At 42.6% G+C, this 14,890-nt stretch overlaps 1 protein-coding gene across 5 annotated transcripts in view; it reads right to left on the bottom strand.

The window, feature by feature from the left end:
- fmo5 (flavin containing dimethylaniline monoxygenase 5) overlaps positions 1-14,890 on the bottom strand; it is a 67,425-nt gene that overhangs the window by 28,895 nt on the left and 23,640 nt on the right. Inside the window, exons 1-2 of one of the 5 annotated variants that reach the window (XM_059984786.1) lie at positions 9,482-9,700; positions 1-138 (exon numbers count right to left, since the gene is read on the bottom strand). In XM_059984786.1, the coding sequence (XP_059840769.1) occupies positions 1-132 (132 nt within the window). In that variant the 5' untranslated portion in view covers positions 133-138; positions 9,482-9,700. Of the gene's footprint in view, positions 139-4,620; positions 4,696-8,810; positions 8,979-9,481; positions 9,701-14,890 lie in introns of those variants that run through there. The other 4 variants (XM_059984783.1, XM_059984784.1, XM_059984787.1 and 1 more) reach the window with 4 other exon arrangements.

The following is a 14,890-nucleotide window of genomic DNA, read 5'->3' as shown; positions in this document are numbered from 1 at the left end:
CTGGAAGTTCCAGAGCCCTCCAATGTCGTTGCTTTTTTCAAAGCATACAGGCTCCAAGCCTTCATCCAAACAGCATTTTATACATGCTAGCCCACTGGCTCCAGCCCCAATGATAGCGACTCGCTTGGCCATCTTCACCTGACAAAGGAAAAAGCCAGTAGCTTGACTTCATTTTACAAAATAAGAATAGATCTGGAAACCATATTTATCATGTTCCCAGATAATCATCCAATTATATATTTACAGCTATATTATACAGTGCAACCACACCATTATACAGCACTGCATGAACTCTGTTAATGGTTGATGAGTTGTGAACTAACTTTTTCTTCAACTGCTAGATCCAGCAGTGCATGTAATCTTGACCTTTCCCCATACCAGAAAAAAAGTTTAAATTATTTTTTCTGTTCTTACTCTAAATGCTTGTTTAACATGCTGTTTTACACAAAGCCCTTCACACAAAAATAAAATCCAGCCATCATCTTTTTTTTGCTCTATTCATTGACAATAAATGTGCAATATTAACTGTGAGATTCTATTTCCATAACGTTAAACCAGACTTTATATCTGAGTTTCCTTGAATCTGCACCCGTTCTGGATTCCCAGTGTGATCCAACAACACACGTTTCCTCGCAGAAGCAGCATGTTAGGAGGTTAATTGATTATAGTAATTATCCACAGTGCGTACATGATGGGTAGAATCTGAGGGGTGGTTAGTGTTAATGAGAATATGGGGAGAAAAAAATGAGATTAATATAGGATTAGTGACAGTGGATGGCTGATGGCCAGTAAAGAATTGATGGGCCAAAGGGCTTGTCTCTATGCCAACCTGGAGCAATCCCATTCCTCCAGTTACTTACTGGAACATTAACTGTCCATCCCCATAGATGCTGTTTGACAAGCCGAGTTCTTCCAGTGTTTAATTTATTGGTGCTCAAGTATCATTGGGGTCATAAACTGGAAACACAATAATATTCTAAGCAACAGCTGATCATTCAGTGAAACAAAACATATTCCAAAGTGAAGGCATCAAAGCTATAATATGATCTGCCTTAATGTCTATCATCCGGTAGCACACACATCAACAGTGATGAAATGCTTTGGAAGGTTGGTTCTGACCAGACTGAACTCCTGCCTCAGCAAGGACCTGGACCCATTGCAATTTGCCTATCACCACAATAGGTCAATGGCAGACACAATCTCACTGACTCCCCAAACAGCTTTAGACCACCTGGACAACACAAACACCTACGTCAGGATGCAGTTCATCGACTATAGCTCAGCATTTAATACCATCATTCCCACAATCCCGATTGAGAAGTTGCAGAACTTGGGTCTCTGTACCTCCCTCTGCAATTGGATCCTCAACTTCCTAACTGAAAGACCACAGCCTGTGCAGATTGGTGATAATATATCCTCCGTGCTGATGATCAACACTGGCACACCTCAGGGGTGTGTGCTTAGCCCACTGCTCTACTCTCTGTATACACATGACTGTGTGGCTAGGCATAGATCAAATACCATCTACAAATTTGCTGATGATACAGCCATTGTTGGTAGAATCTCAGGTGGTGACGAGAGGGTGTACAATAGTGAGATATGCCATCTAGTGGAATGGTGCCACAGCAACAACCTAGCACTCAACGTCAGTAAGACGAAAGAGCTGATTGTGGACTTCAGGAAGGGTAAGACAAAGGAACACATACCAATCCTCATAGAAGGATCAGAAGGGGAGAGGGTGAGCAGCTTCAAGTTCCTAGGTGTCAGGATCTCTGAGGATCTAACCTGGTCCCAACATATTGAAATAGTCATAAAGAAAGCAAAACAGCAGCTATACTTTAGTAGGAGTTTGAAGAGATTTGGCATGTCAACAAATACACTCAAAAACTTCCATAGTTGTACCGTGGAGATCATTCTGACAGGCTTCATCACTGTCTGGTATGGAGGGGCTAGTAACCAGGACTGAAAGAAGCTGCAGGAGGTTGTAAATCTAGTCAGCTCCATCTTGGACACTAGCCTACAAAGTACCCAGGACATCTTTAGGGAGCGGTGCCTGAGAAAGTCAGCGTCCATTATTAAGGACCTCCAGCACCCAGGGCATGCCCTTTTCTCACTGTTACCATCAGGTAGGAGATACAGAAGCCTGAAGGCACACACTCAGTGATTCAGGAACAGTTTCTTCCCCTCTGCCATTTGATTCCTAAATGGACATTGAAGCTTTGGACACAACCTCACTTTTTTTAATATACAGCATTTCTGTTTTTGCACATTTTTAATATCTATTCAATAAATGTAATTGATTTACTTGTTTACCTATTATTCTGTTTTATTTTATTTATTATTATTTTTTCTCTCTCTGCTAGATTATGTATTGCATTGAACTGCTGCTGCTAAGTTAACAAATTTCACGTCACATGCTGGTGATAATAAACCTGATTCTGATGTTACATTTCTTTAGTAAAAGCAAATATCTGCATGGGTGGCATCATTTTCTACTGATGAAGATGGACATTTAGACAATAGACAATAGACAATAGGTGCAGAAGTAGACCATTCGACCCTTCGAGCCTGCACCGCCATTTTGAGATCATGGCTGATCAATTACTATCAATACCCGGTTCCTGTCTTGTCCCCATATCCCTTGATTCCCCTATCCATAAGATACCTACCTAGCTCCTTCTTGAAAGGATCCAGAGAATTGGCCTCCACTACCTTCCGAGGCAGTGCAATCCAGACCCCCATAACTCTCTGGGAGAAGAAGTTTTTCCTTAACTCTGTCCTAAATGACCTACCCCTTATTCTCAAACCATGCCCTCTGGTACTGGACTCTCCCAGCATCTGGAACGTATTTCCTGCCTCTATCTTGTCCAATCCCTTAATAATCTTATATGTTGCAATCAGATCCTCTCTCATTCTCCTTAATTCCAGCATGTACAAGCCCAGTCTCTCTAACTTCTCTGCGTAAGACAGTCCGGACATCCCAGGAATTAACCTTGTGAATCTACGCTGCACTTCCTCTACAGCCAGGATGTCCTTCCTTAACCCTGGAGACCAAAACTGTACAAAATACTTCAGGTGTGGTCTCACCAGGGCCCTGTACAAATGCAAAAGGACATCCTTGAACTTGTACTCAATTCCCTTTGTAATAAAGGCCAACATTCCATTAGCCTTCTTCACTGCCTGCTGCACTTGCTCATTCACCTTCAGTGACTGATGAACAAGGACTCCTAGATCTCTTTGTATTTCTCCCTTACCTAACTCAATAATCTGCCTTCATGTTCTTACTCCCAAAGTGGATAACCTCACACTTATTCACATTAAACGTCATCTGCCAAGTATCTGCCCACTCACCCAGCCTATCCAAGTCACCTTGAATTCTCCTAACATCTTCATCACATGTCACATTGCCACCCAGCTTAGTATCATCAGCAAACTTGCTGATGTTATTCTCAATGCCTTCATCTAAATCATTGATGTAAATCGTAAACAGCTGTGGTCCCAATACCAAGCCCTGTGGCACCCCACTAGTCACCACCTGCCATTCCGAGAAACACCCATTCACCGCTACCCTTTGCTTTCTATCTGCCAACCAGTTTTCTATCCATGTCAATGTCTTCCTCCCAATGCCATGAGCTTTGATTTTACCCACCAATCTCCTATGTGGAACCTTATCAAATGCCTTCTGAAAATCGAGGTACACTACATCCACTGGATCTCCCTTGCCTAACTTCCTGGTTACATCCTCGAAAAACTCCAATAGATTAGTCAAACATGATTTGCCCTTGGTAAATCCATGCTGGCTCGGCCCAATCCTATCACTGCTATCTAGATATGCCACTATTTCATCTTTAATAATGGACTCTAGCATCTTCCCCATACTGATGTCAGGCTGACAGGTCGATAGTTCTCTGTTTTCTCCCTCCCTCCTTTCTTAAAAAGTAGGATGACATTAGCCATTCTCCAATCCTCAGGAACTGATCCTGAATCTAAGGAACATTGGAAAATGATTACCAATGCATCCCCAATTTCCAGGGCCACCTCCTTTAGTACCCTAGGATGCAGACCATCTGGACCTGGGGATTTGTCAGCCTTCAGTCCCATCAGTCTACTCATCACCGTTTCCTTCCTAATGTCAATCTGTTTCATTTCCTCTGTTACCCTATGTCCTTGGCCCATCCATACATCTGGGAGATTGCTTGTGTCTTCCTTAGTGAAGACAGATCTAAAGTACTTATTAAATTCTTCTGCCATTTCTCTGTTTCCCATAACAATTTCACCCAATTCATTCTTCAAGGGCCCAACATTGTTCTTAAATATCTTCCTTCTCTTCACATACCTAAAAAAGTTTTTGCTATCCTCCTTTATATTCCTGGCTAGCTTGCGTTCATACCTCATTATTTCTCCCCGTATTGCCTTTTTAGTTAAGTTCTGTTGTTCCTTAAAAATTTCCCAATCATCTGTCCTCCCACTCACCTTAGCTCTGTCATACTTCCTTTTTTTTGATGCTATGCAATCTCTGACTTCCTTTGTCAACCACTGTGGCCCCTTTCCCCCCTTTGAATCCTTCCTTCTCTGGGGGATGAACTGATTTTGCACCTTGTGCATTATTCCCATGAATACCTGCCATTGCTGTTCCACTGTCTTTTCTGCTAGGATATCCGTCCAGTCAACTTTGGCCAGCTCCTCCCTCATGGCTTCTTTTACGAATGTGGAGCCACTCTGAGGGGCCGAAGGGTACAAAGTCATCCCCTCCTTTTTGAGAATCACAAGATCGCTATTATTTTGGGTCTGAGACCCGGGAAATGAGAGAGAGACATCCAGAATACACAAGGTTTGGAATGCATCCTGACATCGGCGGAACGGAACCACTGATAAAATGCCATTGTCTCTTGGAGAAGGAATTGTGTATTGAGTACTGTACTATTCATTGAAACCCCTCAGGGGAGAACCAGAGTGGGCTGGTTGAGGGATTGCATCATCCCAACCTGATTGATATCTGAGACCCCATGAGTAAGGATAAAAGAGGGGTCTGGGGAACACCCCTTCAGACACACCAGGAGAAACGTTAGAGATCCCGTGACAGCGTTTTATAGCAAAAGCCATTGAGGACTCGTGTGCATCCTCCCTTGCCTGGGTGGTGGGTTCATCACGGAAGAACAATTGGCCACAATTGAATGGCCATGACAACGAGACACCTGACGGATCGAAATCATAAAGGTTGGAAAAACCCGTAGCGGTAAATGTTCCCATGATCTCTCTCTCTCTCTCTCCAACCATTGCAACACAGCGGTCCCCAACGGCTGCAGCCTGCAAGAGTTGAACAAACTATATATTTCAATCAGACAATACATTATCCCCTAGATTATTATTATACCTGCACTTTTAGATTTAATATTGATGACGTATACTATCTGTATATTTGCATTGTTATTATTTTTGTGTATTTTTACTAATTCTGTTAAAAATAGTATCATCAGACTTCAACGGACGTCTCTATCTTTGCTGGTAAGTGACCCAGTTACGGGGTTTGTAACACTCCATAGTCTCCTTTGTTCAACTGCAACACTGACACCTCCGATCTGCCCTTATCCTTCTCAAATTGCAGATAAAAACTTAACATATTATGGTCACTACCTCCTAATGGCTCCTTTACTTCAAGATCACTTATCAAATCCTGTTCACTACATAACACTAAATCCAGAATAGCCTTGTCCCTGGTCGCCTCTCGTACAAGCTGTTCCAAGAATGCATCCCATAGGCACTCTACAAACTCCCTATCCTGGGGTCCAGCACCAACCTGATTCTCCCAGTTCACCTGCATGTTGAAATCCCCCATAACTATTGCGATATTACTTTTGCCACATGCATCTGAGCACAGCAATCTGGTTTACTGGCAGAAAGTCTCCATTGTGGTCTGGGTAAATAAATTTAGGATTCAACCTCCACTTAATCAAGAAATTTTACTTTACTTGCTTTACCAGGCACTTTAGAACCATTTTGGTGTCAGGGCAACACTAGGTATGAAATTTAATAGGTGGGTGAGAGTGGGCTCACAGTTCTCTCAAAGGAAAGCTCACTTCTTAAGAAAACGACACTAAATCACTGAATCAACATGAGGAATCCTGCAGATGCTGTGGTCTTGGCCCAAAGCATCAACTGCCAACTGTAATATGTGGTTCCTTTGTGCAATCAAACAATTCATCCTAGTTATAGGAAAAGAAAGTGGCTCGCTGGTCAGAATGGAGGTGACCTTCAGGTTTGTTAATTGTCATATGCATCAAAGTGCAATGAAGAGTCCTGCTTGTGTGAAACTATTTAATTCCTCACAGTTTTCCCTAGAAGGGAAAATTGTTTTAATGCAATTGTTTTAGCTCGTTTTGTTCATTATCTCTGAGAGATTGTATCCAGCTAAACTGCTGAGTTATCGGCTGATGCCATTACATGACAGACGATAATCAAAAACTTCTGTATCCACTGTCAGTGAATGCCCAAATCCCACAATATTAAATGCATTCTCTTGCTCTGTGTAAAGTCTTGATATCCACTCAGCCTGTCTATTCCCCCACATTATGTCCATATGTAGTGGGTGGAGTAGAAATGGTTAAATGCTTTACCACCAAGGACATTTTCTGACAGGTAGGCAGAGCTAGATTATAATAATTACCCCACTCTGCAGCCATGCAATAACTTGCATTGAGTCACTGTGTCACCAGCCGTGAAGAGCACAAAGTAGTTTGGTCATGGTGTTGAACAGCACAACCTGCAGCTAATGCACTCTTCTAGTTGCTGAAGATACACTCAGTGGTCATCTCATTAGGTACAATTGTGCTGGTTAACACCAATACCTAATCAGCCTATCATGTGACAGCATAAAAGCATGCAGACATGGTCAAAAGGTTCAGTTGTTCACATCAAACATCAGAAATGTGATCTAAGTGACTTTGACTGTGGAGTGGCTGTTGGTGCCAGATGGGGTGGTTTGAGTATCTCAGAAACTGCTGATTTCCTGGGATTTTGACACATAACAGTCTCTAGCGTTTACCGAGAATAGTGTAAAAAACGAAAAAAAACCATCCAGTGTGCAGATGTGGGTGAAAATATCGTGTTAATGAGAGAGGCAGAGGAGAATGGTCAGACTGGTTCAAGCTGACAGAAGGTCGACAGCAACTCAAATAAACCTGGATTATAGCAGTGGTGTGCAGAGCATCCCTGAATAGACAACATGCCAAACCTTGAAGTGGATGGACTACAGCAGCAGAAGACCACGAACATACACTCAGAGGCCACTTTATTAGGTGCAGAAGGTAGCTAAGACAATGGCCACAGAGCATACATTTGGTACAGGAGGAAAGTCATCCACCTGACCCATCCCTTCACTGGCTGGTAAACTGCCGCAGGGAATCAAGGAATTTTAATAATAATTGGAGGATGGGTCAGTGGAGGACGGGTATAAGGATTGGTAGATGTTTTGGTGACGAGGATTCCAGTGTTTAAAGGGTGCAATAAAGTCAGGACTGGCAGCAAATTGGAGAGTGGATTTGTGGAGAGCTGGGGAATTGAAGCATCTAGGAACTGGCCAGGCGGAGTTAAGCTGAGATCAGCCATGACAATATTGAATGATCTGGCAGGCAGGCTTGAGGGACCAGGTAATTAATCCCTCTCCTATTGTTTTTCTGCAGTTTGACAGTTGGGGTGAGAAAGAGAGAGGCAATCAGACTTGAAATCCGAGGAAGCCGCGTGAGGTTGCGGGTTAGTGTAACCCATGGTGAAGGAGCCAAGTTGAAAATGGTATCACTTTACAGACCACCCAGTTTGGTGTGGTGTTACAATGATCAAGCTTTCCTGGTGTGTTCACCAACAGCCAACCCCAAGATGACCCGATTGAAGCTCTCAGCCATGGTAAAGATGAAAAGAGTATGCGGTGATCCCATGTGACACAAACCTGGGAACCTCACTGGATGCACAGGACATTTGAAAATGTCTGCTCATATTTTCCGAGTGACGTGATATAGCCTTGGAAATCGATGTCACCGTGCCTCCGTCAAAAGCAAAAAAGCATCATTGCAAGACACTAATATCGAACAGAGCTTGATGGAACTGATTTTGTGACACCAACAGTTCTAAATAAAAGGCCTTACCTCCACTCTTTGTCAGTTAGGTGATCACATTATATCATCTTTGATTTGTTTTGCTAATGATAAGATTCCAAGGATAAAGAAAGTAAAGTTGAAAATATAATCAATACTTGTAATCACTGTTGTTACGTACCCCATAACTGAGTTAACAAACCAGCAGAAATGGAATTATACATTGGAGTCCGGTGGTACTGTAACTGAATGTGTTTATTAGTAAACTAAGCAATACAGTATGAAAAATGGAAATATACATATAAAAGACGTTAGCAATGATATGTATATTTATATACATATCATTGGGAGGGAGAGGGAGAGAGGGAAGTGGGGGGGGGAGAGGGAGAGAGGGAGAGAGGGGGAGAGGGAGAGAGAGAGAGGGGGAGAGAGAGAGAGATCTGTAACTATCACGATATTGTTCTATTACTAACTGGATGTCGTGGTCTGTCGGCGTCGCTCACAGCGGTTTATCGTTGTCTCGGTACACGTGACAGTAATAAAACTATCCAATGGTTTTTTGATTTACTACTTTCAGGAGTTTTGTGGCAGGTATCACTTTCTCCTTCTTGTTTTCACTGTCCAGTTTCACTTCCTCATTCTCTTGCAAAGCTTTAATCTCAGGCCAGTTTCTGCAGTTGGATCGCTTGCTGCGAAGAGTGCAAGTCCAATCCCAACACTCACCGAATGACAGGCAGTGACCAGGGTTTGTCCGGTCCCAGTAGGTGGACACGGTCTGGACTGGTTCAGCCCCGTTCGGTAGCCAGTCTGATCTGTGTCTGATCCTGGAATCAAATAAACTGCAAACAGTCCTTTCTGCCGAAGTTGCTCGGGCCAACCATGATGCCTTCTTGACATCCTGAGCTAGTTTCCTTGATCTGTATTTAGCCCCCTTCTCTCCGAGTCTTTCCTGTCCACATGGCTGATCCTATCTGATGGCTAAGGTTTGGATGGGTCAGCCCCGGGCGGGTGTGGAGGTTTTGGTCCAATGTGGTCTCCTCTGGACATCGGGAGTCTGACCTGATTAGGGCCGGTCTGCCTCGGACCTTGACTTGAATCACTTGTCAGTCGGAGACGGTAGCAGGTTGCCGAGTCTCCGCTCCTGGCGGGACAACAGCTCACTACCTGACCTCTCTGAACGGCTGATCGGAACCTCACACGGGCAGGTTACATTTCTCCAAAAAACGGGCAGGGGGAAGAAGCCCCGTGGTTATGATTATTTCAAACTATATTTTTCCCTGGAGCTTTGATGTCGTCGAGATGGAGAAAAATGAGCAGGGTTAACAAAAGGAAATAGCAGTCGCATTCGAGGAACAGGTTCTGTTTAACTTCCCCATTCTGTGTGCACTACTCACCTATTCAACCACAATTCACAACGTCCAGTGCAAGTCTGCTTCCAGCCCGAGCATTGTTCACTTATATAGGGGCGTGGGCTTTAAAATGCCGCCTTCGAAAGGCAGTGCCATCGATCCGAGCGCTGGGCACAGATCTTGGACAGTACGTTTACTTTTTGAAGTGGGTAGATCGCATGTGCGCCTGTATTGGTGCATTTATTGGTGTGTATGTGAGATAGGTGATTGAAAGGAAAGTGGGGAGAATAAAGTAGGATTGTGGCACTGTTGTGCAAAAACTCAGCCGCCCACCCAATTGCCTTCTTATTATTAAATTAAAAATAAAAAAAAACCTGGTCTTTCCAAAGCTACCCAGCTCGTTTTCCGATCGACTCGTCATTAATTTGGGGTTGAGTTACTAACTGACACGGTTATTTTTGTTGACCGTTTTCAAAGAAAAAGACAGTTTCTCTTCCAGCTCACTTATATTTGAAATTCTGTCCTCGGGTTAATTCTCAATCTTGTATAATGGATGCACAGCATGGAAACAAATCCTTTAGCTAAACTCATCCATACTGTTATGAGTGATGAACAGACTTGATGGACAATGGGGGGCAGAGTTAACCATTCCCCTCCTGAGAAACACAAACTATTACTGTTGCTATGCTGACCATGAGAAAGAGACGGAAAAACAAGCAAGAACATCGGCGACAGATAGGAGAGAGGGGGAAATTGCTGATTAACCGTATTATGACTCCTTTTTGAATTATTTACTGTTTCGTTGCGAGGACAATAGTTTGCTCATAAACATTCCTCAGTGGACTGAAGGAATGGCCTTATTTGATGGTCACAGTCATTCAGGAGTGATGGATAGCTGAGTCCCCGTGAGTAGGGATAAAAGACACGTCTGGAGAGACACCCTCCAGACACGCCAGTGGACACTGATTGAGTGTTGGAATCCACAAGAAAGGTGGGGGCTTCGGAGACCGAACCAGGAGGTCGGTCATTAAGGCAATCAGTGTTAACGCAGGGCCGGTGGGGACTTGTGTGTGTGTCCACTCATGCCAGAGTGACGAGTCCACCACAGAAGAACGGTCTAGCAGAAGGACGGAGAGGTCATAATTGAATGACCACACCGATACGACGGATTAAGAAAGCAAAGGAAGGTTTGCCTGACTGTAGCTGTTACATCTCGCTCGCTCTCTCTCTCTCTCCAATGATTACAATACAACAACCACAACTGCATCAGCACTCATGAACTGAACTGAACTTTATACTTTTCTATGACAATTCATTTACCCCTAGACATCGATAGAGCTTGTTTATTATTGATTATTATTATTCCTACACTTTTAGGTTTATTACTGCTAACTTGTTTTGTATGTATATTTGCATTATTGATACGGTTTTGCTTATTTTTATTAATAAGCACCTTTAGTATAGTACCACCAGACTCCAACGAATTCTTCTTTATCTGCTGGTTAGACACCCTGTTACGGGGTACCTAACAATACTAACTAAGATGTCAATATAAGCCAGTCCCATTGGCTCATATTTGGTTCATTTCCTTCTAAAATTTTATCTGTATACTTGTCCATTTTTCTTAAATGTACCTGCCTTAATCACTCCTCCTGGCAGCTCATTCTATATATTGGCCATATTCTATGTGAAGGTAACGTTGTCTTAAACCTATGCCCTCTAGGTTTTGATTCCCAAACCACTGGAAAGAGAATCCGTGTTTACTTTTTAAAAATTCCATCAAGGTCACCCCGCAGTTCCCAATGCCCCAAGGAATAAAGCCCTAGCCTGCCCAACCTCTCTCTATAGTCCAAGTTTTAGCGATAAAAAGTTTGGACTTTTTTTTGGAAAACAAACTTGTTTAATCTCTAGCTAGTATTTTCCCCTTCTTTATCTCCCATTGTTCTATTTTCCTGCAGCACACCTGGCCACATTCTTTCCCTGTCCATTTCTCTGTTCTGACCCATACAAATTCACTTGCTGTGCTTTTCCTGGCTGATAACCTCATAAGTTGTCTGTAGTCTATAGATGACTGACAGAATCTGATGGGAAAGTAATGAGAATAAAAAGGGATTAGTAAAGAATTTTTTCTCAATGGGTGCTTGATGATGTCTTTGGTGAGGTGAGCAGTCCCCTATCGATGTTGTAGGACACAAGTCTCATTGTGCACATAAGCTTATGCCAGTGTCTAATTCTTCTACTGAACTGATAGACACATGAATGTGAGGAACATGGAAGCATGTGGCATTGTGTGGGCAGAGATGTCACAACCACGGATCCGGCAATTCCGCTCGTGAACATGCATGCATCAGCTAATTGTTATTTAATTGTGGTAATATTTAACTACATTCATTTTGTTGTAGTATTTGTCGAGTCTTGGGCACAGCAATGCTTCGCTGCCCGCTTGTATTCTACCTTGCCTGAGCAATTGGACTGTTGAGTTAACTGACTCTGAAGACTAGCGGTATTCATTTTAATCTTAGTGGTTCTTTTCAGCCGCAGTGTAGGCTTCGTTTTCCATTTGAGAGCTTTAGTTCATGGCCCTGTTGGCCTAGCATTTATTATTTTCTTTTCCCTTTAACACTGTTCGCGTTAAAGTCTGTGAACTATCGACCTGCTTCAGTGTCTCTCACTCGCCACTTGGGCCATATCTGCATCGGGTGGTAGAAGGGATTAGTTAGGTTGCCCATTTGATTACTAATTTACTTGAATTACAACAGTGTGGGCCACAGGATCTGTTCCTGAGCTGTACTCTTCATTGTTCATTGCAGAATCTGAGGGGAGTTGGTGGGAATGTGAAGAGAATAAAAGGTGATGATTAATAAAAGGTTGAGCTTTGGAGAGCTGAGCAGTCTGTATCCATGCTGTGTGACCCAATGGCAGCATGGTGTTTCATTGTGCACACAAGCGTGTCAGCTGCTAACTCTTATATTAAATTACAAAGTCCAAATTCTGCCAACAACTATCACCATGCAATGCTGACACAAAACAATTTGAAAGTTCAGGACTTGTATTTTCTCCCCATTGGGAAATAACCTGATAAAATACTCTGGCCCCATGTGCTGGGTAAAGTCTGAGATCAGAGAAATAATGTTTTATAATATACAAACTCCATACTCTGTGCCAAGTATGAATAGGTGGAGTCAAAGACCTGCAAAATCTCTTTTCCAAATAGCTCCACCATATTCTCAGTGGTGAAACTTTTTCAGATGCCTGCTTGCTAGACTTCTCTGTAGAAAATGCTCTAGATTTGTTGTATTTAGAACTGCCAAAAACTGTGGACCTGATTGTCCCTTTCCCAGTGTCCTAATTAATCCAGATTCCAACTGTCCCACATATACCTTTCCAACCTACAGCACATCGAGAATTTTTTTGTGTGTGTGTGGTGTTGCTTTGGATTTTCTCATGTTTGTGGCATACCTAGAATTGTTATGTTTGCAGCACAGTGGACTCAAAGCCAGGTAGCCCATATACAAACTGAATGATGAAAAGGTTACTCACACAGGGACTAATACCGTTTGTCACACATAGGCTAATGCAATATCTCACAGTCTCCACGTAAATATGCTTTATCGAGTAGTTGACCACAGCAGCAAAAACTGGACAATAATATTCCTTATGACCATAATACTGGAGACCATTATGGTTGAACAGGAATATGCAGACAGAGAGAAAGGACTCTATGCAGTGAGCAATGAAAGGATGTATTTTCTTCAAAGTAATTCTAAAGTTGGAGCTCTTGGTTACATACATGTTATAAGCCGGCTATGGGAAAAAAATCAACAAACACTAAATGGGCATTGTGGGTCAACAAGGCCTGTTTCTCTGTCTTATGATCAATCTGGATTCAGTCAAATCTGGCCAAGACATTATGTGAGAAAGGAAAGAGAGAAAATGAGGCTGGTAAATGGACAATATATATGGCAGAGGTTGAGAGAAGGGTTGGTGGCGGGCAAGCAGAGAGAAGACACTGGGTCAGACAAACAAGAGAAAACCTGCAGATGCTGGAAATCCAGGTAACACACCCAAAATGCTGGAGAAATTCAGCAGGCCAGGCAGCATCTACAGAAAACAATACAGTCGACATTTTGGGCCGAGACCTTTCAGCAGGATAAGATCGGTTAGACCAGTATTATACCCATACAGTGCTTTACTTCACTGCACTGCCCGTAAGTTGGTATATGTATACTCCAAGTAAAATCACATAATTTTATAGAAACTAGCATGTTCTCTAAATTCAGAACATTTCTTGTCAACTATATTTGGCTCTGGTCAGTGAACTAGACTATTCCATCTCATGCTGATTGGAGCTAACAGTATCATTTCCCCAGAATCACAATAAGCACTTATTTACACTATACAGTCAGCCCTCCTTATCCGCGGGTTCTGCATGCGCGAATTCAACCAACCGTGGATCGGGAAAACCCGGAAGTTCTCTCTCCAGCACTCGTTGTTTGAGCAAGTACAGACTATTTTTTCTTGTCATTATTCCCTAAACAATACAGTATAACAACTATTTACATAGCATTTACATTGTATTTGGTAGTATAAGTAAACACAGATAATTTTAAAGTACAAGCAGTCCCCGGGTTATGAATGAGTACCGTTCCTGAGTCCGTCTTTAAGTCGGATTTGAAGTTGGAACAGGTATTATTTAGCATCCGGTATTATTTAGCGTCAGCTAGTCAATCGTTTGTCTTACTAAATAGTATATATTTTACCTTTCTATTCATATAAAACACTTAAGAAATGTATGTATTTCAATAATTAAACCACTGCGTTGCTTAGTAATAATTGTAGCTTTCATCGGGGCAGAGCCTTTCACATGCTCCATTAAAATTGTTCCGATCGTTGACCGACTGTAGCCTAATGCTTTTCCAATGACCAAAGGCTGTTCACCTCTTTCTGATCGCTTTATTACTCCAACTTTATTTTCAATCGTGACCGTGATTACTTTTGTGAACAGAAACACTGTGGATTCAGAGTGGCGCCGCTGGGTCCTAATGTCCACCGCACTGAGACAGGTTAAATAAGGGACTTGAGAATCCGCGTTATTTGGTATCCACAGGGGTCCCGGAACCAATCCCCCGCGGATAAGGAGGGCCGACTGTATAACATCACCTCCACACTTCACAAACCAGCCAGTCTCAACAAGTTGCTTTTAGTTTTTTGTTTATCCTGTTGTATTTAATGTCTGTTCCCTCTTGTTTTCTGGCCCATCTTGGATTGTTATTTTGCAGTTGATTACTAAAGTTATCACTCACCACTTAATTGTCTCTGGAGCTCTGTGTTTGGTTCTAGCCTCAGCTCATTTCCTGGCTAGCTAATTATATAAAAGAGGATACCAAAAGTTTATGAAGAGTACAAGAGAGGCAAGAGTGGATATCAGACTGCTGGAAGGTGATGTTAGTGAGG

This window comes from Hypanus sabinus, chromosome 11 (assembly GCF_030144855.1).
Source record: "Hypanus sabinus isolate sHypSab1 chromosome 11, sHypSab1.hap1, whole genome shotgun sequence".
In the NCBI taxonomy this organism is placed as follows: domain Eukaryota; kingdom Metazoa; phylum Chordata; class Chondrichthyes; order Myliobatiformes; family Dasyatidae; genus Hypanus; species Hypanus sabinus.
The sequence above is the reverse complement of the archived record's forward strand: the minus strand, read 5'-3'. Positions and strand labels throughout refer to the sequence as shown.